The 25,001-nt window shown below is 39.5% G+C and overlaps 1 protein-coding gene and 2 long non-coding RNA genes across 3 annotated transcripts; 1 reads left to right on the top strand and 2 right to left on the bottom strand.

Annotated features, from left to right (window-relative positions):
- Positions 1-691: 691 nt before the first annotated feature.
- Positions 692-6,554, bottom strand: LOC133746249 (cytochrome P450 81Q32-like). Its single transcript, XM_062174430.1, has 2 exons — positions 5,643-6,554; positions 692-1,455 (listed from the first exon to the last, which is right to left on the bottom strand). Exons 1-2 carry the CDS (start codon positions 6,552-6,554, stop codon positions 847-849), a joined length of 1,521 nt encoding a protein of 506 aa, XP_062030414.1. The 3' UTR covers positions 692-846.
- On the top strand, positions 6,525-7,512 carry LOC133746250 (uncharacterized). Its single transcript, XR_009864039.1, has 2 exons — positions 6,525-6,665; positions 6,910-7,512. It is a non-coding gene; the product is annotated as an uncharacterized LOC133746250 (long non-coding RNA).
- Positions 7,513-11,026: 3,514 nt separating this feature from the next.
- LOC133746571 (uncharacterized) lies at positions 11,027-11,986 on the bottom strand. The gene is made up of 2 exons (XR_009864234.1): positions 11,494-11,986; positions 11,027-11,181 (listed from the first exon to the last, which is right to left on the bottom strand). It is a non-coding gene; the product is annotated as an uncharacterized LOC133746571 (long non-coding RNA).
- Between the last annotated feature and the right edge of the window lie 13,015 nt (positions 11,987-25,001).

Here is a 25,001-nt window from a genome sequence, read left to right as displayed (position 1 = left end):
ACCATCGTTGTTGGCACGCTCATTCATCAAAAAAGAGATTGTTTGCTAGTCCAAACTAGGCGGAAGCTAGTTTATGGTTTTTGGTATTATCGGTTTTGTTGATTAAAAGACAGAAGCTAAACACTAGAAGCGAATTTTAAAGAAGACGACTCATGATGAGCACTGACCCCCGAGCTCGCAGGTTTTGTTTTTTCAGTCCCTCAATAACATGTAATCAATAGTCTACGGTACTATTAACTTTCTTTTTCAGATTATGCAACCAATTTCTCTGGTCACTTGGTGAAACTTTCTCAGGCTAATAATCTCATTCCGAGTCAATGGAGCTGCAAGCCTGCAAGGAACTGAATTCCATGAACAAAGAAAAAGCATCACTCGGTACTGATCACATACATATCAATATTCTTTTGCCTTATCTTATCTCACATTATGATTCTGAAACATGTACACTACGTTCTATACTTCTAGTGAGCTTGGCAGTGGATATCTAGTTTGAGTTTGGATTTGATTAAATTCAATTCAATTGGACAGAGTCGAACTGGGTGGAGAGAGGAGTAATCAGGAGTGGTTTAGATTCTTATGATCGATCATTGTTATGTGATCAAAGAGGTCACGATAACTAAAGAGAAGTATGCAATTGACAATACAGGCATGTGTCGAAGTCACTAGGATGTTCTTATTTCTTAGACAAACCTTTTATACGAAGATAGAAATGATTGATCAATTTGCACTCTGATAATACAAATATACAGTACACATTATTTCAATGTTTTGATATATTACAAGACTTGGCACAAGGAAGAATGGACATATCTTTTAATTTACAGTACTCTTGCCCTGCATTTTCATCTAAGACAGAACCTTGTTCACAATTGGGCGGGCTTTGCACATAGCCTCCAGTGGCACAGCTTTAGGCATTGTGAGTCCTTTACCTTCACTCATATCAACCTTCATCTCACTGACTTTTTCCCACTCGAAACATTGTATCAATGATCCCAAAGTTAAGCCAACCACACGTTGGGCCAAGCCCATACCAGGGCAAGCCCGTCTTCCTTGTCCAAATGGCATGAGCTTGTATGGCTCTTCTCCACCATTTGCAAACCTCTCAGGCTTGAAGCTTTCAGGATCATCCCACAATGTTGGATCTCTGTGTATGGCCCACGCGTTGATCATTACTATCGTGTCACATGGCACGTCGAATCCTCCAATGGTGCAGTCATCAGATGTATAATGTGGTACTAGTAGTGGCGCTGTAGGGTACAAGCGGAGAGTCTCAGAGATGATACCTTGTAGGTAAGGTAATTCGAAGATATCTGGTTCATCTATTAAGCGTTCTTGTCCAAATTTAGCATCCAGTTCAGCTCTAGCCCTTTTTAGCACCTCAGGATGGTTGAGCAGATTGGACATGGCCCATTCCAGTGTCAAGGATGACGAATCAGTACCCGCCAAAAGCATGACCTGAAAATCATTGATGGAAGTTAGATTGTCGCCATAAGCCAACAACTATGGAAGCTGGTATTGGCACTCCCTAAAAGTTTATCATCCACCAGTTCCTGTTCATTACTTTTTCTTTCATCATTGGAATTGTTAATGCTACCCTCACTTTCTTTTTTCTTTCTGTTAGAGCCCTCACTTGTTTCTGATGTAAGCAGAAGAATTCCTAAAAGTACTCCAACCTAGAACTAAAAATAATGAAATGAAATAAAAACCTGATTGTGGGAATAATTTATTGTTTGGAGTTTGGAGTATATCTTGGAAAGTTAGTAACTAAATGCTTTGAATTGGTTTCTGTGTGTTCTGGGAAAAAAAAAAAAAGGATTGGTAATGGGAATTGGTGTTCATTTTTTTTTTTGGGGTAACATTTTGGTGTTCAGTTTTATTCGTGAGAGATTGCGTATTTTTTTACGTACTGTGTCTTGTTGCCTTGAAAATTGTTAATTATTTTTGGTGTTGAATTTCTCTCATCTGGAAAAGAACACGGTTTTCTTCTATTTAATTGTTTTTGTACTTTTGTGTTTTAGTGGGGGATTCTTGTGTGTTACTGGAAAGCCATGGCATCATGGAATAGGAAAATGATAAGTTACGATATTGTAATGTTTAATCCATTACGTTTGCCATTTCTTTATTGTTCTGTTTGGTTTTGAAATGATGCTAAAACAAAACGTTAGCAGTGAGCTTTTGAAGTTTATTTTTTCTATTGATAGAATACTTGGCCGATGAAAAATATTCTGGAAGCCTAAGGAGTAGGGCTGTCAATGGGTCGTGTCGGGTTGGGTTCGTGTCGGGTCAAAGTACATGTTGTGTCACAAGAGACAAATCCAAACTCAACCCATTTACTAATCGTATTGAAAATTTAAACTCAAACTCAATCTATTTATTAAACGGGTTACCTATTTCCAACCCGCCTAACTCATTTAATAAATAGGTCGTGTTGTGTTGGACAAAATGACCCATTTAAGGGTTAACACTGCGATCCATTTAACTAAAAAAATGCAAAAATTAATTAAATTAACTAAAAACTCCATAAGACGAAGAATACAAATAATTATATATAATTCATAAATAATTAAATCCAATAATGATGAAGCAAAATATTTCAAATTGTCCAATTCTAAGATCAAATACTCCCAACGTTCAAAATTTCAAGAAGAAATATAGCATAATCGGGTTATACTGGTTCACTTCGTGTTGGCGGGTTGACCCGCAGCCGACCCATTTATTAAATGGGTCATGACGGGTTGACCCTCGGCCGACCCGCTTTTTAATCGTGCGGGTTCAACCCGCTTTATTTCGGACAGGTTTCTAGTCGTGTTATTGGGTCGTGTCAGAATTGACAGCCCTACTAAGGAGTAGTAGAAAACTATATGGGAAAATCGTCCAAACAGTATCTGAACTTTTCCAGACTTTTAATTTTCATACCTATATTTTGAAAAATATCAAAATGGTACCTGAAGATTTAAGCCCGATCCAATATTCATACCTAGGAACAGTAAAACCGTTAACTCCGTTAAATTTTCAGGGGTATTTTCGTCTTTTCAGTATTCATCTTCTCCAAACCAGACAAATATAAAAAGAAATTAAAAAAAATATTAAAAAAAGAGCTTGCCATGGCTCGAACTCACGCAGCCTAACTTACTTCTCAGTATCTTAGCCACTGGGTCAACATTTGTTGGTTGTTAATCATTCTCTCTTTCAATAAACTAAATCTAATAATGGATATGTTATTAATCACTAAGAACACCAAGAACACCTCCATTGAGAGCCGCAGAACTCAGCTACCTACCTCAGTTTTCTATCAGGAGAAAAAATTGAACTCGGGTTCTTTACTCCTAATGGAAGCTCTGGTACTAGAAGATATGTTGGAATTCGGTATTACAGATCAAATCCACAGTGTGAGGCGTCAACCACCCAATTATTCCCTCTCAGTGATGGCTTCCCTGGCAACCCAATCTTCTCCAGCATCTTCTCTGCTTCGATTTCAATCATGGCTTCGCCGACAACCCGATCTTCTTTGCTTCGATTTCAATCAAAAATCCCAAAACCCACAATCCGAAAAATCAAATTCAATTATTTGCAGCTGAAATCAATTTCAATTTTTCTTTTTTTGATGGGTTTGGGAGAAGAGAACAGAGAAGAAGGAAAGAAAAGTCGTGATTAGGTAGATGCATGTGGAAATTTTGGTAGCTGTAACAGCAAAAATGGTTTGGTTTGCAATTGTTTGTTCGGTTTTAAGCCTAGTTCACCGGATAATTGGAATCATGGAGATTATTCGGGTGGATGAACAAGGAAATTTCGATGCTTTAGGTTAGAATCCGACGAGTCTGATAGCAAGGGAATATGAAATTTCGGTAATTCCACTTTGGGTCAAGTCTGGGTTCGATCTCTGTCAAAAATGGAACGGCGAAGCAATTCCGATCTCTGTCGAAATGGGACGTCATAGTTTGGGCAATCTGCTGGTCAGCCTTGATGTGGGACCCTAAGTCAGGTTCTGGGATGTCGGAGGACGTTTCCGAATTCAGGTCGTCGATGTAGATGAAGGTCGGGTTCCAATCAAGTATGGGTCTGAGCATGGATGTTGCACGTTCTTGGAATCATGACAGCAGCTGTTGGCGGTGGTCTGACATTGTACGCCGATCTTCCTGAGTTCTTCTGGATACGGGTATACGAGTATTTGGATCTAGTATACCATTTTGATATTGGTATTTGAATCTTGTATTGGGCATGGTAGTTATTGGCATACTTTTCTGGTACTGGTATGAGAACAAACAAAGTTGTTCTTCGTATGGTATAGGTACGAAGAACTCCAAATTTTTTTTTTTTTTTTGTTTCAGAAGTACTGGTTTTACCCCTGAAAATTTAACGGAGTTAACGGTTTTACTGTTCCTAGGTATGAATATTGGGACGGGCTTAAATCTTCAGGTACCATTTTGATATTTTTCAAAATATAGGTTAATAATGTCTGGAAAAGTTCAGACACAGTTTGAACGATTTTCCCAAACTATATTGATTTGATGCAAGTTATCACTGATCACTGATGACGTGGCCAAAAAAAAAAACACTGTTAGGCGACTATGCCATTTCAGCCCTCGGATCAGCTGTTAGTTAACAAAGAGGACAACGTCAAGTGTTCGAAAGAGAAAACAAACAAAGGATAGAAGAGATTTAAACAGCGTATGGTATGGTGAATGGCCGTTTCTAGGGTGCGATCTTGGAGGTCATTTCGATGTCGGCGACGGACAATATAGGGCTGATCGATGTTGGATTGGATGTTTGGTGGTCGTAGGAGGTTGATGCCCGGATCTCTCGGGCGGGGTTGGATTAAGACCGTGGAAATTCTTAAGTGGAAAACCCAGTAAAATACTGGTTTCGTAATTTTGGCATCTTAAGTGGAAAACCCAGGTCCATGCTATCTCCCCAATTTTGGTTTCTACTCATCTGGGATACAATCGTCCTCTGATATTCTAAATTGGGTTCATTCATTCATTTTTTTTCAGTTGTATAACACGTGCAAGGCATTTGATTCATGAGAGATTGTGGCTTTCTTACTTCATTTTGAGAATTATGAGAATTAGATTCAACCATTATATTGTTTAGAAATTATGAGAATCGTTTATTCCATGTAGAATAATTTTGACCCATTTATTGGTTGTGCTCTGTGGAGTGGGAACATGATAATGTCCTGTTGCCTTGAATTATATGTTTTTGTTGGTGTTGAATTTTAAATTTTTCTCATCTACAAAAGAACATGGTTTTTTATTTAATTAATTGTTTTTGTACTTCCTTTTTTTAGTGGGGGATTCTTGTGTCTTATGGAAAGCATGGCATTATATTCAATAGAAAAATGATGAGTTGCGATATTGCAATGTTTAATCCATTGTTTGCCATTTCTTTATTGTTCTGTTTGGTCTTGAAATGATATATAGCTGAAACAAAAAGTTAGTAGTGAGCTGTTCAAATCACTATATTGATTTGAAAATAAGTTATCAAGAATCTCTGAATTGATTTTTTTCCCTTTTTTAAGTGACATTAAAAATAAGGGGACGGTTTTGCAAAAAGAAAGGCCTGGGCAAAACGAAATGAGGACTGTCAGCAAAACTACTTTCTATCTATGTATCTTGATGCAGAGATTGAATAATTGTACTAACCAGTATATGCCCTTTGATAATTTGGTCGGTGTAGTATTCCGGCTCTGATTCTTGCAGAGAAAGTAAATGGTGGATCATCGTACTTGCTTCACTCTGACCTGATGTAGTTTTACTCAGCTGCTGCTCATCGATCAAACCTTGCAAGAATGCATTCATCCTCTTACTCAAGTCCATCACCTTCTTCTCAAACCCGGCGCCACTCCCAAACCATTTCAAAGTAGGCAGAAAGTCTGAGGGGTTTGTTACGCCACCATATGTGAAAGCCTCCCTCATGATATCTCTGAACCGTTTGGACTCATCTTCGTCCGAAACATCATCCCCATAAAACCTCTTCCCTGCCACCATTGTCATTATGATGTTGAAGGTCATCTCAGACAGCATGGATCTCAAGTCCACCTTTGCAAAATCTTCACGTGAGCTGCGTGAAAGTTTGAACAGCAATTTCTTGACCTCATCCTTTCTGATGCCTGAAAAAATGTTGAGCCTACTGGTAGAGTAGATCTCTGCGGTTCCAATGCGGCGTAGGTTGCGCCAGTGATCGCCATAAGGAGACTCCACTACGGTGGTGTAGTTGTAGCCTAGGTGCTTGCCTGTGAGCATGAAGCGAGGACGGTTTGCCAGAACAAGGTCGTTTTGGGTGAAACATTCTTGAGCTGTTGAGGATGAAGACACTACAACCACGCGACGTGAGCCAAACCAAAGGGAAACAACGGGGCCATATTTCTGTGAGAGTTGGTGGAAGGTTCGATGAAGTGAGGGGCTTAGGAGATGGAGATGGCCAAGAACTGGAAGAGAAGGTGGGCTTGGTGGGAGGTTCGTGTGGCGGTGTTGTTTTGTTCGAAAAAAGTATTTGAAAGTGATTGAGAGGATGAAGATGAGGGACAGAGATGTGTAGAACAAAACGCCATCCATGATTTCCTTCTTGGTTGATATATTAGAGATGCGTGTATACTTATGTAGGGAGATATGTGACTGCCGAAGTAAAGAGCAAAATATATAGTCTGAAGTCTGAACAATGTTGTGGTGAGTTGATGGTCAGCTCTTATGTTTTTTTATTTATGGTGGAATTAATCCTACGCTAGCTGTGCCATTTTGTTAGTTTATACTCATTTGTCTGTTCAGAAGTCTAATCTTGTTTATTTTAAGTTCTGTAATTTGGGTGTGTTCAGTTGTTTCTAGTTTTTGAAGTGATTCGAGTCTGCGTCTAGTTAAAGATCTGATGATTCGTCCAATTAATTGTCTTTTGTATTTCCATGTTTTATGGCAGAAACGTCAGTGGTCCCTTTTACCGTTAGAAGAAGAAACATCAATGGTTCCTTAGAAAGCGTCATCAGGCGTTCATATATATGACTAAACAAAAGATTTACAGTGCCTTGATGGATCCGGCAACAGCATCCTGTAATTTATATATTATCCTGCGCTATCAAAGCTTCAAGATGTGTTTGAAATGGCAACCGGCGGCTCCTAGAAGGCAAGTGTTAAAGTACGATTTTGTACATCACTTGGGGACATGGCAGTTAATTGAGACATTTTATCAAACACCTTTGCTCCTGCCTCTCAAGGGAATTGTCGAGGAAGATATGTTCCAAGTTCGGGGGAAATTGCTTACTGGACTCAGTTGATTCCTTTATGCACAAGGTATCTCCGTTGCTACTACAGTACAGTTGATTTAAATATCAAGTTGTTTTATGCTTTCCCACTTCAAGAAGGACAAATTCAATGTTATTACTATTACAAATGGACTTCTTGTAATCAAGTGTAGGGATACAAACAGGCAAAGACAGCAACTTCAACCTATATATCATCATATACCATTGTATCCATTGCCTTCACATCTATCAAGTTCAATACAAATAATGTCTTGTTGAAAGTTGGCTTGTACATCGTGGCTCCTAGTCATAATTTTTTTTTTTTTTTATATAGTTGATTGTGGAAACTGATGTTTTACTTGTTTTTCTTAATCATCTTAACAACACTAGCAACTAACATATAAGATTCCGCAATAGCTTCAAGGATTCAGCTGTACTTCATATCAGGCCAAAAAGAAAGTAGAAAAAAAAAAAAATTTGTCAGATATGTAGTTACCTTGGGAGAAGTTAATGTTAAAACTACTGAAAAAAATTAGGGTCTTTGAAGCAAAATACCAAAATGAGCTAAAATTATCCCACTTATCCCCCCCCCCCCCCCCCCCAAAGAAGGTGCCTACCCTCGGAACTCCATCATCACTGGCACGGCCCAATTTATCCCACTTATCCCAGCAGCAGATTTTTATTCTCACTAATCCAATTTAGAGTAAAATGACAATCTTACCATGAGCCTAATTAAACAACTACTATCATGCCACCCCCCCCCCCCCCCCCCCCCCAAAGAAGGCGCCTACCCTTGGAACTCCATCACCACTGGCGCGGCCACCGGCGGCTTCCTCCAGATGCAACAGGGCCTCGGCGCCACCGCTAGGTAACCAAGAAGCGCAAGATCGACGAGAACAGCATTGTTTTGGACACCAACCCCTCCATCCCCAAGCTCGATGGCGGTGAACTACTCCTGCAATGCGCTCGAGTATGTTGACTTCACCGATATGTCCAATAACTCATTGGATGTGTTCGTATTTGACCCCCCTCCCTATTGTGGTGCCACCACCATGTCCGGGAAGTTCTTGTTGCCGCAGCTGCTGCGGCTCTACTGTCGTTGATGGACACGGCGGTGGAGAGTGACAGCACCGAGTCACACCAAAAAAAGCTGACCTAGAGAAGATCCAAACGGCGTCGTAAGGTGATTGTGAGTGCGACGCCGAGGAGCAGCAGGTAAGTTCCGTTTTCGATAGTTTCTCATCGTAAGATTCTGCTCTCTCTTATGATGCTGTCAAGGGACACTTGGAAAGTATATGGTGATGAAGAATCTCTTGAGGAAGAACAAAGTATAATACTAGCTGCAAGCTGCTGCTACCTGGGAGGGTTGAATTGAATGATTTAGATCAGATCAGATCAATTTGTCAGCGTATAATGGCTAGTACTATAGTACTATAAGATCTCTAACTACTACTACTACTAATTTTCATAATTGTACTAATGCACATCCTAACAGAATGCATTGATTTTGTTATGCCCCATGTGCATTTGGATTTCCATAATCCTTTTAGTATCATAAACCCAGATGGCCGTGGTCATAAACCCATGTGCATTTGGTACCAAATTACCTACTTTGGTAAAATGGGGGTAGAAGGCCCAGAAGGAAAGACAAAAAAAAATTATTGTCTTCAAATAAGACATTTGTTGGGGGCAATAAACGATATTTTGAATTGATGTAATTTTCTCCTTTTTTTCCTTAATCAAAGTTTTATTTGTCTAATTTTAGATAGATTAGTTCCCACTCTGGGGACCTAAAGGTTTATTAGGGGGCAATAAACCTCTCCGGCGATCTATGAGATCTCCGACGACCTCTTTGGGGACCTCCGGCGAGGTTTCATAAACGAAACTTTTATTGCCCCCTATAAATGTCTACTAGGGGCAATAAACCTCTCTGGCGACCTATGAGATCTCTGACGACATCTTTGGAGACCACCGGAGAGGTTTTCAGAGAAGTCAAGCGATCGGTGATCGGATTCCGGCGTCCAGTGACATGACTCCGGTGAAGACTCCTATCACTTCTCTATCTTCCATTTTTTATGTGACAAAGGGGTAAGGGCAAAATAGTCTCAAAAATTAAAAAAAAAATTAAAAAACAAAAAAACTTAATTGGATATTAGGGAAGAACTTATTAGAGTCATTATGGATGAGTGGGAAAAAAAATATACTTATATAAGTGAGTGGTGTAAGGGAGAATCAAATACCTAAAATTAGGGTAAATGGTCAAAACAAAAAAAAATGATGGGGTCGTGACCACTTACCTAAATTAGGCCCAACAGGAACCCAAACACTCCACCAAGAGATATTTGCGCCCACTTACCCAAAGTAACAGTAAAACAATGCTTCTGGGCTCTGAAAAAAAAAATTACAAAGCGTGCCACTAACAACACGACTCAATTCACATCCTTTTCAGTTTTCTCTCTCTCAAAAATCAAAAACTTTTCATACTCTCCCTCCCTCCATCGCCGATTCTCTCTCTCTCTCTCTCTCTCTGTTTGTTAAATGAGCACGATACTCACCGAACACCGGCGATTAGAATTCAAGGTCAAGTAGCGGTTGTATTTTCTCCTGCTTCGGAAATATCGAAAGAGGTAAAAATTGAATTTTCGATTCGTTTTTTCAGATTTTCAGGTCTTCTTTGAAATCGATTACATAAATCTTCGATTTAAACTAGTTGATAGCTTAAAATTGGTTCATATCTGTGAAATAGACTTTGCATGTGTGAAAATCTGTGAAATCTAGGGTTTCTGGTTCATACGTTTGAAATAATATTGTGAATGTTGTTTTTTTATTATAAACTGTTAATTGAATGAAAATGCAGACTTATTGAAAGCCTATTGTGGAGTCGAAACAAAAAAAAAACATATTATTGCCCCCCAATAGACTTTCTATTGGGGGGCAATGATCACTGCTCTATTTATTAAAGTACACTAATCTCTTATTGGTTAAAAATGGAGTTTTTTTTTTGTGGTCTATTGGGGGGCAATAGACAGATTATTGCCCCCCAAAATTAATAACTGATATTAGGGCTTTGTAAAGTCTTTTGTTGTTTTGTGTTTATTTAATAACAATAATCTATTGTTGATTGAAAATGGAGTGTTTTTTGGGTAGTCTATTGGGGGGCAATACACAGATTATTCCCCCCCCCCCCCCAATAATTTCTTAACTGTGGTTATTTAATCACTGAAATTAGGGCTTTTAAAAGTATTCTGTTGTTTTGAGTTTATTAAAGTGCAATAATCTATGAATGATAGAAAGTGGTGATTTTTTTTTGTGGTCTATTGGGGGGCAATAGACAGATTATTACCCCGCAATAATGTCTTCTATTGGGGGCAAGGTTCTAAAAAACGCTAGGCGCTAGTCGGGCGGAAGGCCGGGGACTAGCGCCTAGGGGCCTAGGCGGGGACTAGGCGGTTTTTTTTTAAAATTTTATTTTTATTTTTATAACATATAATTATATAAATAAAAATAAAAAAAGATATTATAATATTTGAAAATAGTAAATAAATAAATAAAAATAAAGTAATTAAATAAAAATATCATTGAACATTCAACAACCATTTCTATATATGCAATTAAGTTTACCAAAAGTCCAAAACAATGAAACCTCAAAAAGTCCATAACAGAGCCACAAAGCATAATTAATCTGACTGATACAAGTATACAACACTTGAAGTATACAACCTGTCACAGACTCTCGTAGCTCCAATCACATTCTTATAAGCAACAGAGAGGAGGTTTCTTTCCTCCACAGTTAGCTCCTCAACATCAACAGTCTTTGCGACCTTCTCCATAAACTCAACCATCTCCTCATAACGCTCAGCTTGCTCAGCCAACTTGGCCATGTAAACATTCTCCTCGCGTGTAGAATCAGTTGGCGACATCTTTGCAGTGTATTAAGAAAATTCTCAAACCTGAAATGTGTTAAACAATCATCAATTGAAGCCACTATTTACACACAAATTTCACCACCAAAACAGAACAGTCCAAACAATCAAACTTAATCTCATGATTCTCATCAACAACTCAACAAGACAACAAGAGTTACAAGACAACGGAAACCATGAGTCATCTACTCTGACTACTCATCAACAACACAGGTCATCAGTTCATCACAGTTCAATACAATACCCAGCAACTTAACATTCACAGTTTGATAGCATTCACAGTTTATAACATTCACAGAATCACAGTTTGATACTTTGAGAGTTGAGACAATGACTCACCACAAAACCCAGAAATCACCGAGCTTGCAGAATCCAAAACCCATAAATCGAGCTTCAACAATCAGTCAATCACCGAGTTTGAAGTTTGGACCCAGAAATCAAGCATGAAAAATCACCAAGCTTCGAGGTTGAACCGAGCTTCAAGCCTTGAGCCCAGAAATCGAACCCAGAATTCCCAGAAATCGAGCTTGAAGAATCAGTGAATCACCAAGCTTCGTGGTTGAAGAATCACCGACCTTGAAGCCTTGAACCCAGAAATCGAACCTAAAATCGAACCCAGAAAGCCCTGAAAATCGAACCCAGAAAATCAGAAATTGTGAAATTGAAACCCAGAAATTCGATTGAAAGACAAAAACCCAGAGAAATTCGATTTACCGGCGAGCTGGAGAGCTAGAGAGCTGGCCGGATACTCGGAGAGAGACTGAGAGTCTGAGAATCGATGGATCGAGGAGTGGCGTTCCATCTTGATTTCGAACCCAGAAAGGGAGAAAGCGCCTAGGCGCCGATCGCCCAGAGCCGCCCAGAGACGCCCAGCCCCGCCTAGGCCGCCTAGGCGGCCGACTTTATTCCCAGCGCCCAGCTCGCTTGACTAGGGGAGAATTAGAACGGTATTGCTTCGCCTAGCGCCTAGGCGGAGCTAGGCGCCGATTTTTAGAACCCTGATTGGGGGTCAGTAATGTTAGAATGTTTGATTTTGAATGTCTAAAATGATCATTTTGGTTTTGTTTGCGTGTAGAATGGCAAGACCAAGATTCAACCTGTTGAGTGACTCCAAAGACGAAGTACACAGTTCAGAGAGTTCAGATCAATTTTCTGAATCGACATTTAACCAAACACTGCAAAATAAAGTAATAGAAATTAAGAAGAGGAAACGACAACAAGCAGAGGAGAGCACAAAGGAGGAAGAATCTGATGAAGAAGCAGTTAATGAAGAATCAGAAGGATCAATAGAAGAATAATCAAAAGAATCAGAATCAGAGGACGAACAGACAACAAAGCAGTTTGTAATGAGGACAAGACGACAGCAGAAGAGGAAAACAATTCAAGATGAAGAGGAAGATTCTGATGAACCAGAGAAGAAGAAGAGGAGAAAAGTTCAACTCCTGAAGAGTAAAGGAAAGAAGGAAAAGAAGGAGACAAAAAAGCAGAAGGAGGGCAAAAAGGAAAAGGGGAAGAAGGAAGTGGTACAAAAAGCAAAGATTGACTGCAAGCAGCAAAAATACACGCTCAATTCTTTCTAGAGAGTGATAAACGCCCACAAAGAAAGAGTACCAAAAGAAACAAAGGAAATATTGAGGGGTACAGATTTCGGGGACATGATCGAACCCTTCCTGCAAGACAATATTACTGAGATACAGCTGCACAAGCAGGAAGTGGACCTTGAAATAATAATGAGGCACTTCGACCGAAAGGACAACAAGTTCAAGTTTGGTGATGTTATGCGGGAGATAACAGTAGAGGATTATCACTGCCTTGTTTTACCAGCTTGCCGAAGGAGAAGTCTTCAATGTGAACAAGAGGGTCAGCAGAGACGAGATGGAACACTCTCCATTATTTGGCAGCCCTTTAAAGAAGCAAGCTGTACTGAGAACAGAGGTAGAAGAAAAACGGGTAAAAGAGTTGACAAGGCCAGCCAAACAGAGAGATGCAAAAAAGATTGCAGTGTTGATGATCATGTATCTTTTCAACACTTTCTTCTTTAGCCGAATCGGGGCTCAGATTACATGGGATATGGTCGCTGTTTGTGAACACATTGAGACCATAAACAACTACAACTGACCAAAGCTGATTCTCGACTTCTTAATGGAAGGGTTGCAGAAGTATAGGAGAGATAGTCCAGCAACAATGAATGGATGTCTGCTTCTCATTTACTATTGGTTCCTCGAGAAGACCAAAGCAAAGAACTGGATCCCGGGAAAGTAGAAGGAAACTCCAAGATTAGTCTGATGGTCAATAAAAGAAATCTTCAACTTGGTGCAGCTTTACATGAACGAAAACTTGGCAGTGGTAAGGAAAACACAAAACACAAAAACATTATATCCGTGTACATATTTTCTTATTATATCTAACTGACTTATAAATGTAATAGGATCTAATCAAAGCTGGATCGTGGTCTGCAGACCTACGACTAGATGACCTTGAGCTGGATGATGAGGAGCAGGACACCCCAAGCTTTGACAACTGGGTAAGTATAACAAACTGAGTTTGACTCTATTACATGGATTCCAACAAAGTTTGCATTCTTGATGTTCCGACTAGGTGGAACTCCACATTTCTAATGTTGGACACAACAATTGCATTGAAAAAGTCCTTTGTTCAGTAAGGTGAAGAGAATGTGCATCAATATAATGGATATTTCGATGAAGATGATGTGATAGATGAAGATTTAGAAGTGGTGGAGGAAGCGAAGTTTAAAACTCGTAGGAAGAGGGTGGGACCACCTAATGATGACGATTGGGAAAGGGTTGCCATTTTCTGCCAATTTTTATGAGTTTTCTACGACGTTACGTTGAGGATAAGTGCAACATTGAAGCCTACTGCCCATTCAGCTTTCCATGACATTGTGGCAATAGAGGGTGAGATTAATGGACTGTTTTTGCAGCCTGGAATGACTTATGAGAATGAAACAGAATCGTTGAAGGGTCGAATGGTAGTGAGGATGAAGAATAAGTTTCAAAAATATTTTGGCAACATCGATGATGTCAATCAGCTTCTTTTGGTTGCCTTAGTTCTTGATCCTAGGTATATACTTCAAAATTTCACTCATATTTGGAAGATTGAGTTGGGCATGGATGATGGTGAAGCTAAAGTGAGGGAAGCAAAGGTCAAAGATCTGCTAGTAGCCTTGACTGATACATATGCAACTTTAATGAATTCAACCTCAAACCAAAAGGAGAAGGTCACCAATGGATCGAGGCATTATGGTACGAGAGGTGTCAGTGGCAAAATGGCTGAAATGATGGATAATTGGGCGAAAGAACTTGAGAACAACGAAGAAATTGTGGTGGAGTGTCACTACCAGAAAAAATGTGTTTTACGGCCTACAATGTGCGCCGTAAATGACATTTTACGGCCCACAAATGCAGGCCGTAAATGGGCATGTCGTAAAAGACCATTATTATTTACGTACGGCGCGCATGAAGTGCGTTGTAAATGACCCACAATGTGCGCTGTAAATGATGGTTGAAAAAATAAAAAAAATAAAAAAACAAAAATCCATAATTGATATATTAATTCATGTTTCTATATTTTTGTATAATTAATAAACTTCATTTATATAATTATTGTACATCATATAAAATTTGCTTACAAGTCAAAGAAACAAACCTTCACAACTACTTTACATCTATTCCTACACTACTTTGCATCTATCTCTCTCATCCACTCTACTAGATTGTAACTCATTGTCACAACCCTATGAACTGAACTGAACCCATAACAACTTCCTTATGCCTCACCAAGTTGTATACCTACAAGCAAGGGTTCAGTTCATAATACCAAAAAACCTATAACAACTACCTTGTGACTCACCAAGAATTAACACACTACTAACTTTAATGAAATGGAGACTTGCATTGAAATCCTTAGTCAGTTTAGCGAAGATGTTGCCATAGAACTCTTCCTCCTTTTTATTGAATTCTTTCATCTTCTTATTCAAAGTTTTGTACTCCAGCTCACATCCTCGTTTCAACACCAAAATCAAGCATCAAAACTTTTACTTCTACATAAAATCAATTTCTGTAAGAGCAGTGGAGTCACAAACAAGCATATACCTGTTGTTAGGGTCTATTTCAAGAGCTTTCTTGATGTCAAGCTCAGCCAAATTCAGATATGCCAGCTGGATATATGCCTAAGCTCTTTTGTACAGAGCGTTCACATTCCTACCTCAAGCTCCAACCCATGTACAAAGGAATTCCTGTTGGTAAACGAAAAAAACCAAATATATAAGGACCTCACAAAGGTTTCTCAAGTAAAAAATGGCGACCTAGGTACACAACTTTTTGGGTTTTTTACTTCAACAGTGTCTGAACTCTTCGAGGACTTTTAAAATGATACCTGAACTTTCAAAATTGTCAATGTGATACCTGGACTCTTTTTTTCGTATCAACGTCATACCTCCATCAATTTTCCGTAACGGAACAGTTAAAATCTAACACGTGCTACGCATGTGACTTGATTTTTAAGGGTAAAATTGTATTTCTACACCAATTTAAAAAAAAAAAATTAAAAAGGAAAAACTAAAGATCTTTGGCTAATAAAATATAATTAATTGTCTTTTTTATTGGACACTCCTTAGAAAAAGAACGCGCCCCACGCGCGCGAAGAGAGAGAAAGAGAGAGAGGAAAATAGTTCAGTTCGTCCGATCTCTCCCGGCCGAACGCCGCCGGCGCTCCCGCCGCTGCGTTCCGGCTCGGGAGAGGATGTTGGGCTGGGGTTGCAGTCCGTTTTCTCGGTAGAAGCGTGGTTCATGGCTGGAGAATAGTGGGTCGTCCTCGGCGTGGGCAGATCGATTTCGATCTGTCCTTCCCGGATCGTGGAGGGCTGGCGATGTACAGATCGATCTGGAGCGCGGAGCGCGGCTTGCCGGCGGCGAAACCTGGCGTCACTGCTGCGATGGAGATAGGAGTGGTGGTTGAGAACTCGATCTCATGTCAGGGGTGAGGTCGGTGAGGGCCTGGCTCCTTTTGGGATCTGGGGTCTGAAGGTTGATCGGGTTCTGGGGTGTACTGCGATGGGTTGCGGCGGTGCGGCGGCTTAATGATCCTAGGAGGCATCCTGATGCCGGTGGCTGCTGTTGGTGGAGCTTTTCTGATGGGTTCTGTTGGATGGTGGAGGTTGAAGATGATCGGGTCGGGTTGTGGTCACCAAACACAAGTATTCTGAGATCAAAGCAACAAAGCATGAAAATTGAAAAATACCCAAAACCAGCAAGACTAGTCAAACCAATCCATACGTGATTTTCAAGATCAAACAAGCTACTCCTCCCCATGTAATTTCTTGGGAAACTCAATTGTTTTTTGTTGGAAGTAAAATGGGTATTCAATTTAACAGAGTGGGTGTGAAAAGATGAAGAAGTAGATAGATGGTAGAAGACAGAGACTAGCAGCTCATTGGAATTGTAGGTACATTCAATTGTTCTACTGGAGATTCTTATCTCCGATTAAATCAGTTGGGTTCCCTAAGATCAGCTGGAGATCGAACTTGGGCTTCTTGGGTTTGAGGCCAGGTTATCACTAGAACCAGGGTGAGGTCTTGATGATTCAGATTAGGAGGAAGAAGAAGTCGAAAATGAAGAAGAAGAAAGAAAATTCCCAAAAAAAAAAAAAAAAAAAGAAGAAAGAAAGGCCAAAAAACAAAAAAGGTTTTTCAGGGTAAATTAGTCTTTTTACCCTCATTAAGTGACTTAAGTGTGTCACATGCGTAGCACGTGTTAGATTTTAACTGTTCCGTTACGGAAAATTGATGGAGGTATGACGTTGATACGAAAAAAAGAGTCCAGGTATCACATTGACAACTTTGAAAGTTCAGGTATCATTTTAAAAGTCCTCGAAGAGTTCAGACATTGTTGAAGTAAAAAACCCCAACTTTTTAGCTGTTTGTACTCTTTCAGCTTCAATTTGGAAGCTTTTGCATATTTACCAGCCTTAAAGAAAGCATTCCATAATCTTAAAGACATCAGGTTCATGAACCCCTGCTTGTCACAGCCTCCCATAATCTTAAAGGCATATTCCTTAAATTCCTGTTTCACAATTTAAAGTCTTTCAAGACAGAGAACTCAAACAAGGGTCATTCAAATGATAAAACAATGGCAGGTTTCATACCTCTCTGACAAAATAAAGAGTCAGAACCCCTTAACCTAAAACAAATAAGAAACTAATCGAACATCTATTTAAATGATCACATAAAAGGAACCCCATCACACACCCAAAATCTCAATCTTTCTCTCTGTATCCAATCCAAATCTTCACATTTCATTACCAACATCAATCTTACATGAATCGAGCCATCTTAAAAATTTCACATTCCCAAGATTACACAAGCATTATAACTATTCATCCAACCACACAACACCCAGTAAACAAACAAGTCCAGATTCTTCTCTCATCCCAATCTTCACCCTGTTGTTTCTAACATAACATATCCAAATCCAAAATGTTAAAAACATGTACATTTATATACCTTCATTTACTGCAAATCTAATCTAGAATCGTAATTGTTATAACCCATTTTAGCTTTCTTCATAAAAATCGCATACCGAGTGTCTTGCCTTTCTAGACAAGGAGAGAGATGAGAAATCGCAGAGGGCAAGACCCTCATCCATGTGGCCGCAACAGAGAGACGCTGAAAGTGTCAGAATAAGAATTGAATAGTTACCTGCACAAGCGGAGATGAGAAATCGTAGCCAAGGTCGAGTCCAAGGAGGTGATCGTGGTGATGGGCTCACACTTCTTCAACACCAGATGCATGTTCTTCCTCAGATCTGAAGGAATTAAAAAAAAAAAATCAAAAACAAGCCCCAATTGAGTTTGGGAGAGATGAGTGAGAAGTACTCACTTGATGATGGGCTCACATGATGACCGGATTATTGGCATCAACCTTTTGATCAATGAGTGAGGATGAAGAGAAGAAGAGGAAACAAGATGAGAGATGAAGGGAGAGATTTGGGTTTGCGGTTAAAACATTTTTTGAAAAAGAATGTTAAGTAAACGGTTTGGTGGGAAATTAGAATTTAGCCAAAAAGGGTGAGCGGGATTCTAAAATTTTTGGTTCATCATTTACGGCGCACGATAAAGTAGGCTGTTAATGACTTCAAAATCACCTCATTTACATCGCACATAAAAAGCATGCCGTAAAAGACTAGAATGAGAAGTTTTTTACGGCGCACAAAAAAAAACGCCGTAAATACAATGTGACATTTACGGCACACATGAAAAGCACGCCATAAAAGACCAGAAAGTGAAGTCTTTTACGGCGCACAAAAAAAACGCCGTAAATACAATGTGACATTTACGACACACATGAAAAGCACGCCATAAAAGACCAGAAAGTGAAGTCTTTTACGGCGCACAAAAAAACACGTCGTAAAAGAGTGTCATTTATGGCACACAATCTTTGCACGCTGTAATTTGCACGTCATAAAAGACAAGTTTTCTGGTAGTGTGTGAAGTTGATCGATACATTATTGATCCCTTCGAGAGGCCTAAAGTGGGCGAAACCTTTGAAATTTTAACTTGGTGGAAGCACAGTGGATCGAAATATCCCAACTTGCAAGCTGTGGCAAAAGATGTGCTAACCATTCAAGTCTCCACAGTAGCTTCCGAGTCATGCTTTAGCACAGGCAAGCGAGTAATTTATCCACACATGAGTTCCTTAACTCCTAGGAGTGTTAAAGCCCTTATATGCTTGCAAAATTGGCTTAAGAGTCCGGGAATAATGGGTCTAGATTATTTCCAACCATTGAGGAGGTGCTACTCTATGAAGACATGGAGAAATGTCATTTTTTAATTATTCAATTCTTGATGTTCATTATCTGCACAACTTGGAGTTGGTAACCTTTTGTATTTCTTTTAACTTGCAGAATATCAAGACAAAACAATCAAAATCTCAACTCAGACACCGTCTACTAGTACTGCTACAAAGCCTCCAAAATCTGCAAAGTCTACTTCTAAAGGTGTGATTTGGTATTCGAGTTCTTTTGTTACTGATTGATTTGGTATTTTGGTTACTAATTTGGTTACTGATTGATTTGGTGTGAGTGTGCTACTGTTAATATGGTGACTTGATGTGTGATTTGCAGTTCAAAAAATCAGAAATTAGCTTTAGTGTGGTACTAGTTGCTGCCTATTGCCATGCTAGTTTTGAAGTTGGAGTTGCTAGTTCCCTTCTTCACTTGCTGGTTTCTTTGGTTTTGAAGTTGGAGTTGTTGTTTCCCTTGCTCACTTGCTGGTTTCTTTTACTTCTCATGCTATTCATATGCTATTTTGAGTATTTTCATTTGGTTTGGTTGGAAGTTGGAACATTTGCCACTTTGGAGATCAACTGCAGTTTGGAGTTGAGCTTGTTATTTGTTAAGTTTGGACTGTTTGGTTGTTAAGTTTGGTTGGAACTTGGAACAAATGGATTTGTTATGTTTTGGACTTTGAAGTTTGGACAGTTTGGTTCTGATGTTGGAAGTTGGAAACATGGAACATTAAAGATGTGATTGTGCTTGGAACATTATTTAGAGATGTGATTGTGATTTGTTAAATGTGATTGTTGATTCCATGACATTAAGCCATCAAGGTTATTTGATTATTTATGGCTTTTTAACAACTTCTTTCTTCTGGTTTGTTGTTTGATACTTTGATTTAACAGTACAAGTTTTTTTAAGAAACAAGTTCTCCATGATTAGCAGCAAAACATACTTTCAGGCTATTTTCCAGAAATTCATATTTAGGCCCGAAAAGCTTGAAGGACCGGCCCGTTTGTAAACGGTCCGGGCCTTCCCAGTCCCTAGATGGTGAAAACTTAATATAGGCCCGACCCGAACTATTCAGGCTCGGTCTTGGGCCAGTGAAATACATAATGGGATCGGCTCGTGCCCAGGCCCAATTAGAAGCGTGCGCAAGGAAGTTGGGAATACATGTGACATTGTATAGGGAAAGTTAAAAGGGAAAAGTGAAAAAAACTAAAAGGTATACACTAAATTATTCATACTGTATCTTTAGAATTACACCTACTCCAAAGTAATTATCTCTATACTAAAGCCAAACAAAAAAACACTGTTCATTGTCTTTGTCATTTTCAGAAATGAATAGTGCATTGACTGCTCTGCCCTTGGCTCTAGCCTGGTTTTACAAAATTGACTGCTCCACCTGTCCACTTCCTATGACACCGACTGCCTCTATCAGAGAGAGAGGAAGAGAGCGAGAGAGGTTCAGAGTGAGAGTGGGATTTTTGGTAGCTAATCAGTACAGGCAGAAAGAGAGAGGCATAAAAGAAAGAGTTCTGGTATAAGGAGAGTGACGGAGAAACTCTCAATCTGTACACAAAGAGACAATGAGGGATAATCTGGAAAAGGCATTCTAGGTGTCTCTTCTCACACATCGTAGAACCATATTTACTTGTACTCCAATTTTAGGTGCATATGTGGGTTTGGTTTAACATTTGGCTTTCGTGAGAAGAGACAAAAAAGGTAATGCTTCTTCTTGCTTGTTGTCATTTCTCATCTGCGTATTGCTTGCTTTTCCGGATTCGTGGTTATTTGTGGTTGCATGTTGGTTTTGCAAGTGAGACTTACTCTTGAGAAAAAGAGAGAAGATAATCTCTGGGTTCTGCCAACATAGAGCAAAAGAGAAGAGACGAGAAAAAAAAACAAACAGAGAGAAGAGATTTAGGGATTGCTGATAGGTTTTCGATTCGACAGAGATGAGGAACAAGAGGACGGGAAGAGTATGAATCTGGGTATTTGATTTTCGATTCCGTTTTTTTTGTTCCTTCTGATTTCCCACGCATTGGTTTGTTGTTGTAGTTATAGTTGGGTTTTAATGAGGAAGCAGAACATGAATTTGGGTATTTGGTTTTCCATTCATTTTTTTTTTACTTCAGTTTCTTCTGATTTCTCATCTATTAGTTGTTGGAACCTTGACCTAAAGCACAAAAATTGCCCAATATCAACCCATTTACCCCAGCAACAAATTTTTATTTCCAATAACCCAATTTAAAAGTAAAATAATAATTTTTCCCCGGCCTAATTAATGAACTACATATGCCACTCTCTCATCATCATCATCTCTCTCTCTCTCTCTATCTCTCACTTGAGTTATGAGCCTGACCATAGCGATCTGGATGGCGAAGTTGAGCTTGGCCTGCACATCCTCAGAAGCAGCGGCGAGGGAGGCGGCGGACATGGAGCATTGGATTTCATCGACGGCTTGCAAGTAGCGATCGACCTCGTCATGATAGCCTTCGAATTTCATCCGCTCTCGGGCCTCTTCAGATGTTGTGGAGTCCCATAAGAGAAAAATCCCCTTCGCCACATCGAGCTTCGGTAGGGAGGACGGAGGTGAAGCTTCCATCGAAGGCTGAGCTAAGCTAGTAATGTGATGACTCTTTGAGTATAGTGTACTGTGTTTTGACTGGATCAGTAAGGTTAAAGACGAGTAATTTCAGTTATAGTTTGCTTATTTATGTTGATACCAAAAAAAGCACGAGACATTCCTTACACTCATTTTAAGCCTAATGAGAAAATACACATGCAAACCGCTTTCGAAAATACAAAAAGTTGCATATCTTCTCGAACCGTTATCCCGCCACAACTACGCTCTTGGGGCTTGCAGAAGTGGGTGTGGTGTGGAAGGTTACTGCAATACATAATGCTCGTCTATTGATTTAGCGTCGTTGGTGATCTCGGTATTGGGCCCGAGATCCAAGCCCATATGACTTAAATCAATAGCGAAATGGTGAATATGAGATTTGGACCAACCTTTTTCCTTAAAACTCAAAGCCCAACTTTCTTCCTCTTCATTCTAATCTTGCCTTCTTCCCCGCATTAACCTAATACAGAGAGAGTTAGCCAAAATCCCTAACTACAATTGATTCTCTCTATTAGTCATTGAAAGAGAAACCTTGTGACTAGTTAAGGGAATCGTTCCCTCTTCCTTAAACAAAGAACTCCAACTTCCAATATACCTCATTCCCTGTCTTCTGTCACTGTGGTGGCTTATACTATAGTACATGTTGACTATTACAACACCTCTGCATTCTTCAAAATCCTCATCTCCCAAGAAAACATCTCTTTCCTAAATTTAAGGAAGATATTATGTATAAATTAAGAAGACCTTTCTTTGCCTAGAAATCAAAGTGTTCTGAAACATCAAAGCCCTCCAATGGAGCCTTTGAAAAGGCAGCTTTGCTAGTGTAAAGGGCAGGGAGCACAATCGAGCAAAAACCTAGAAAGCTTAGAAACACCTATAGCAGTCATGCCTTCAAGCTTTCAAGCATATACCCAGTCCTCAGCTACCCTTCCAAACCGTTCTTCAAACCTTCCCAGAAACCCCAAATCCAAAAACCCCCAAATTCTCTCACAGCAATGTGTTTCTAACTCCCACACCATGCTTCATTCTTCCAAGCCTTATTTGTTTTTCATATGATCTAAATCACATACAAAGTCCTCCCAATAATCGGATTATTGGGTTGATTTTGGCCTAATCGCTGTTTAATTCAAAAAGGACCCTCACAATTTACTTGGCATTGGCATGGACAAAGCATTTCTTTAGTTGGTGGACCTGCAAAAGGTTTGAATGCTATCATTAAAATATATTTTTTTTGGTAAAATGGGGGCAGAAGGCCCTGAAGGAAAGAAAAAAGAAAAAAATATGTTTTATTGTCTCTTAATAAAACATTTATGGGGGGGGGGCTTTGAATTGATGTAATCTCCTCATCTTTTTTCTTAATTAAAGTTTTATTTGTGTAACTTTGAGGAGATTAGTTCTACTTCTCCCAATAAACTTTTATTGCCCCATAATAAAATATTTTGAATTTACATAATCTTCTCGTCTTCTTCCTCAATCAAATTTTAGGGAGATTAGTCCCCCTTCCCAATGTCAAAATTTTATTGGCTTTATTGTCCCCCAATAAAATTTTATTGGGGGAGAGGGATGATAAAAGTCTTCGGCGAGCTCTCCGGTGACCTATGAGATCTCCAACAACCTCTTTGGAGATATCCAATGAAGTTCGACAATCACTCAAAAGTCCGGCGAGGTTTCCAGCAAACTCCGACGACCGGTGAGGTTTCCAGCGACCTCCGGCGAGGCCTCCTATGACTTCTCTGTCTTCCATTTTCTCTCTCTATGTGACAAAAGGGTGAGAGAAAAATATTCTCAAAAATAAATTAAAAACATAGAAAACCTTACTTGTGTATTAGGGAGCAACTTATAAGAGTTATTATAGGTAAGTGAAAAAAAATGAGTGAGTGGTATAAAAACTTTTCTAGATCATGTCCATTCAGGCACCCATGACTAGCTAGCCACCGTTCTCTTCCTGAATGACCAAGAATGCATATATATGTACGTTAATTTACATATGTTCCAGTAACTAATAAAGTGAAAGTACTCCAATAACGTGCTTGTTGCTAAATGTCCAATTTAGTAGAGGCAAATGTTTGATCGTACCATTTAAGATAGTTTTAATCTGGCTGTGTCTGATAATATTAGACTCCTATAATAGAACATGTTCTATTATATGAGTCTAATATTCACTACGGCCGTACAAGCCATACGTTTTATGATATATAATCTCAAAACATAATTCCATTCTCATAGTTGAGTTGTCTCCAACTCTCCATCCTCTTCCTTTCAACTCATGGTTCGATTGACTCTAGTTTCTGGATAAAGTTTTGGAAAGCTAAAGTTCTCACCAAAGTGAAGATTTGTCTTTGCAAAGTATCTCTAAATTTTCTGCTTACCAGAACCAAACATTTACTAAAGCAAGTCGATGTGTTCCTAACGATATATTACGTTTTGTGTGGAGTACGTAGATCCGGAAACCATTGAGCATCTGTTCCGTGATTCTCCTATTACTAGGACCGTACGTAATTGAACCTCTTACTGCTCACTTATCTCTCTCCCTTCTGTCAACTGTCAAGTTTTAAAGGAGTACGTGGTTACGCTTGTGTATGGCTCAGCTTGGAAGCTCCCAGTTTGATATATAAGCTCCTTGCTGCACTCTGGTTTCTCTGGAAATCTAGAAACCACCAATTATGGAATGATAGGAATTCTTAGGAAGTGCCAACCGCTTACCATGTCCTGGTCTGACTCTTTGAAGGCTAGGACCTCTCCTCCCAAACCCGCTCTGGTACGTCACAAGTGGAGAAAACCACCTTCAAGATGGTATATAGTGTTTGTATGGATGGTGTCTTTGACTTGATTTCTGCTACTAGAGACAGGCTAGGTGTGGTTTTTAGAGATTGGTCTGGGCTTTTTATTACGAGTTTAGCTTGCAGTGTTACGCAAGTATAATCACTTAATCATGTAAAAGCTTTAGCGGCTTTGGTAGCGTGCAGGTTTGTGATCGACAGGACTGATCTGGTCAAGTTCAAGACCAACTCCCTTGAGCTAGCTCAGGCAGTGTCTTTGTTAACTCCATCCCACGCGCTGCTATTATATTTTGTTTACAAGGACGTTGTTGACCGCCATATATGTTCAGCTACCTGGATGCTCTTGCACTCATCTCTTCTGAAAAAGTAATGGTGTGGCTCACACTCTTACCAAATGGGCGTTAGCGAATTCTCCTTGTAACGTTCATTTCAATTCAGCTCCTATTTTTGAGAAGGTTAGCTCTTCGACTTCATAAGTTCATATTCGTAGGTTCAAGTGTACATCACACCGATAACGAGACTACATGCATAAATGAGTACAAAACCCAATGGATCACATTATACATACATCTAAAGCTGGGTTGCACTGTTACACTGTTCATAGTGAATTGTCTCATTTGCCCTCGATTGAAAGTTATTTGCAGTTTTACC

Source organism: Rosa rugosa, chromosome 4 (genome assembly GCF_958449725.1).
Source record: "Rosa rugosa chromosome 4, drRosRugo1.1, whole genome shotgun sequence".
Taxonomy (NCBI): Eukaryota; Viridiplantae; Streptophyta; class Magnoliopsida; order Rosales; family Rosaceae; genus Rosa; species Rosa rugosa.
The sequence above is the reverse complement of the archived record's forward strand: the minus strand, read 5'-3'. Positions and strand labels throughout refer to the sequence as shown.

Excerpts from the sequence above, each read along its gene's own strand:
- LOC133746249 (XM_062174430.1), bottom strand. The coding sequence starts at position 6,554 with ATGGATGGCGTTTTGTTCTACACATCTCTGTCCCTCATCTTCATCCTC. Across the intron at positions 1,456-5,642 it reads TTATCAAAGGGCATATACTG|GTCATGCTTTTGGCGGGTAC; the intron begins GTTAGTACAATT and ends AATGATTTTCAG.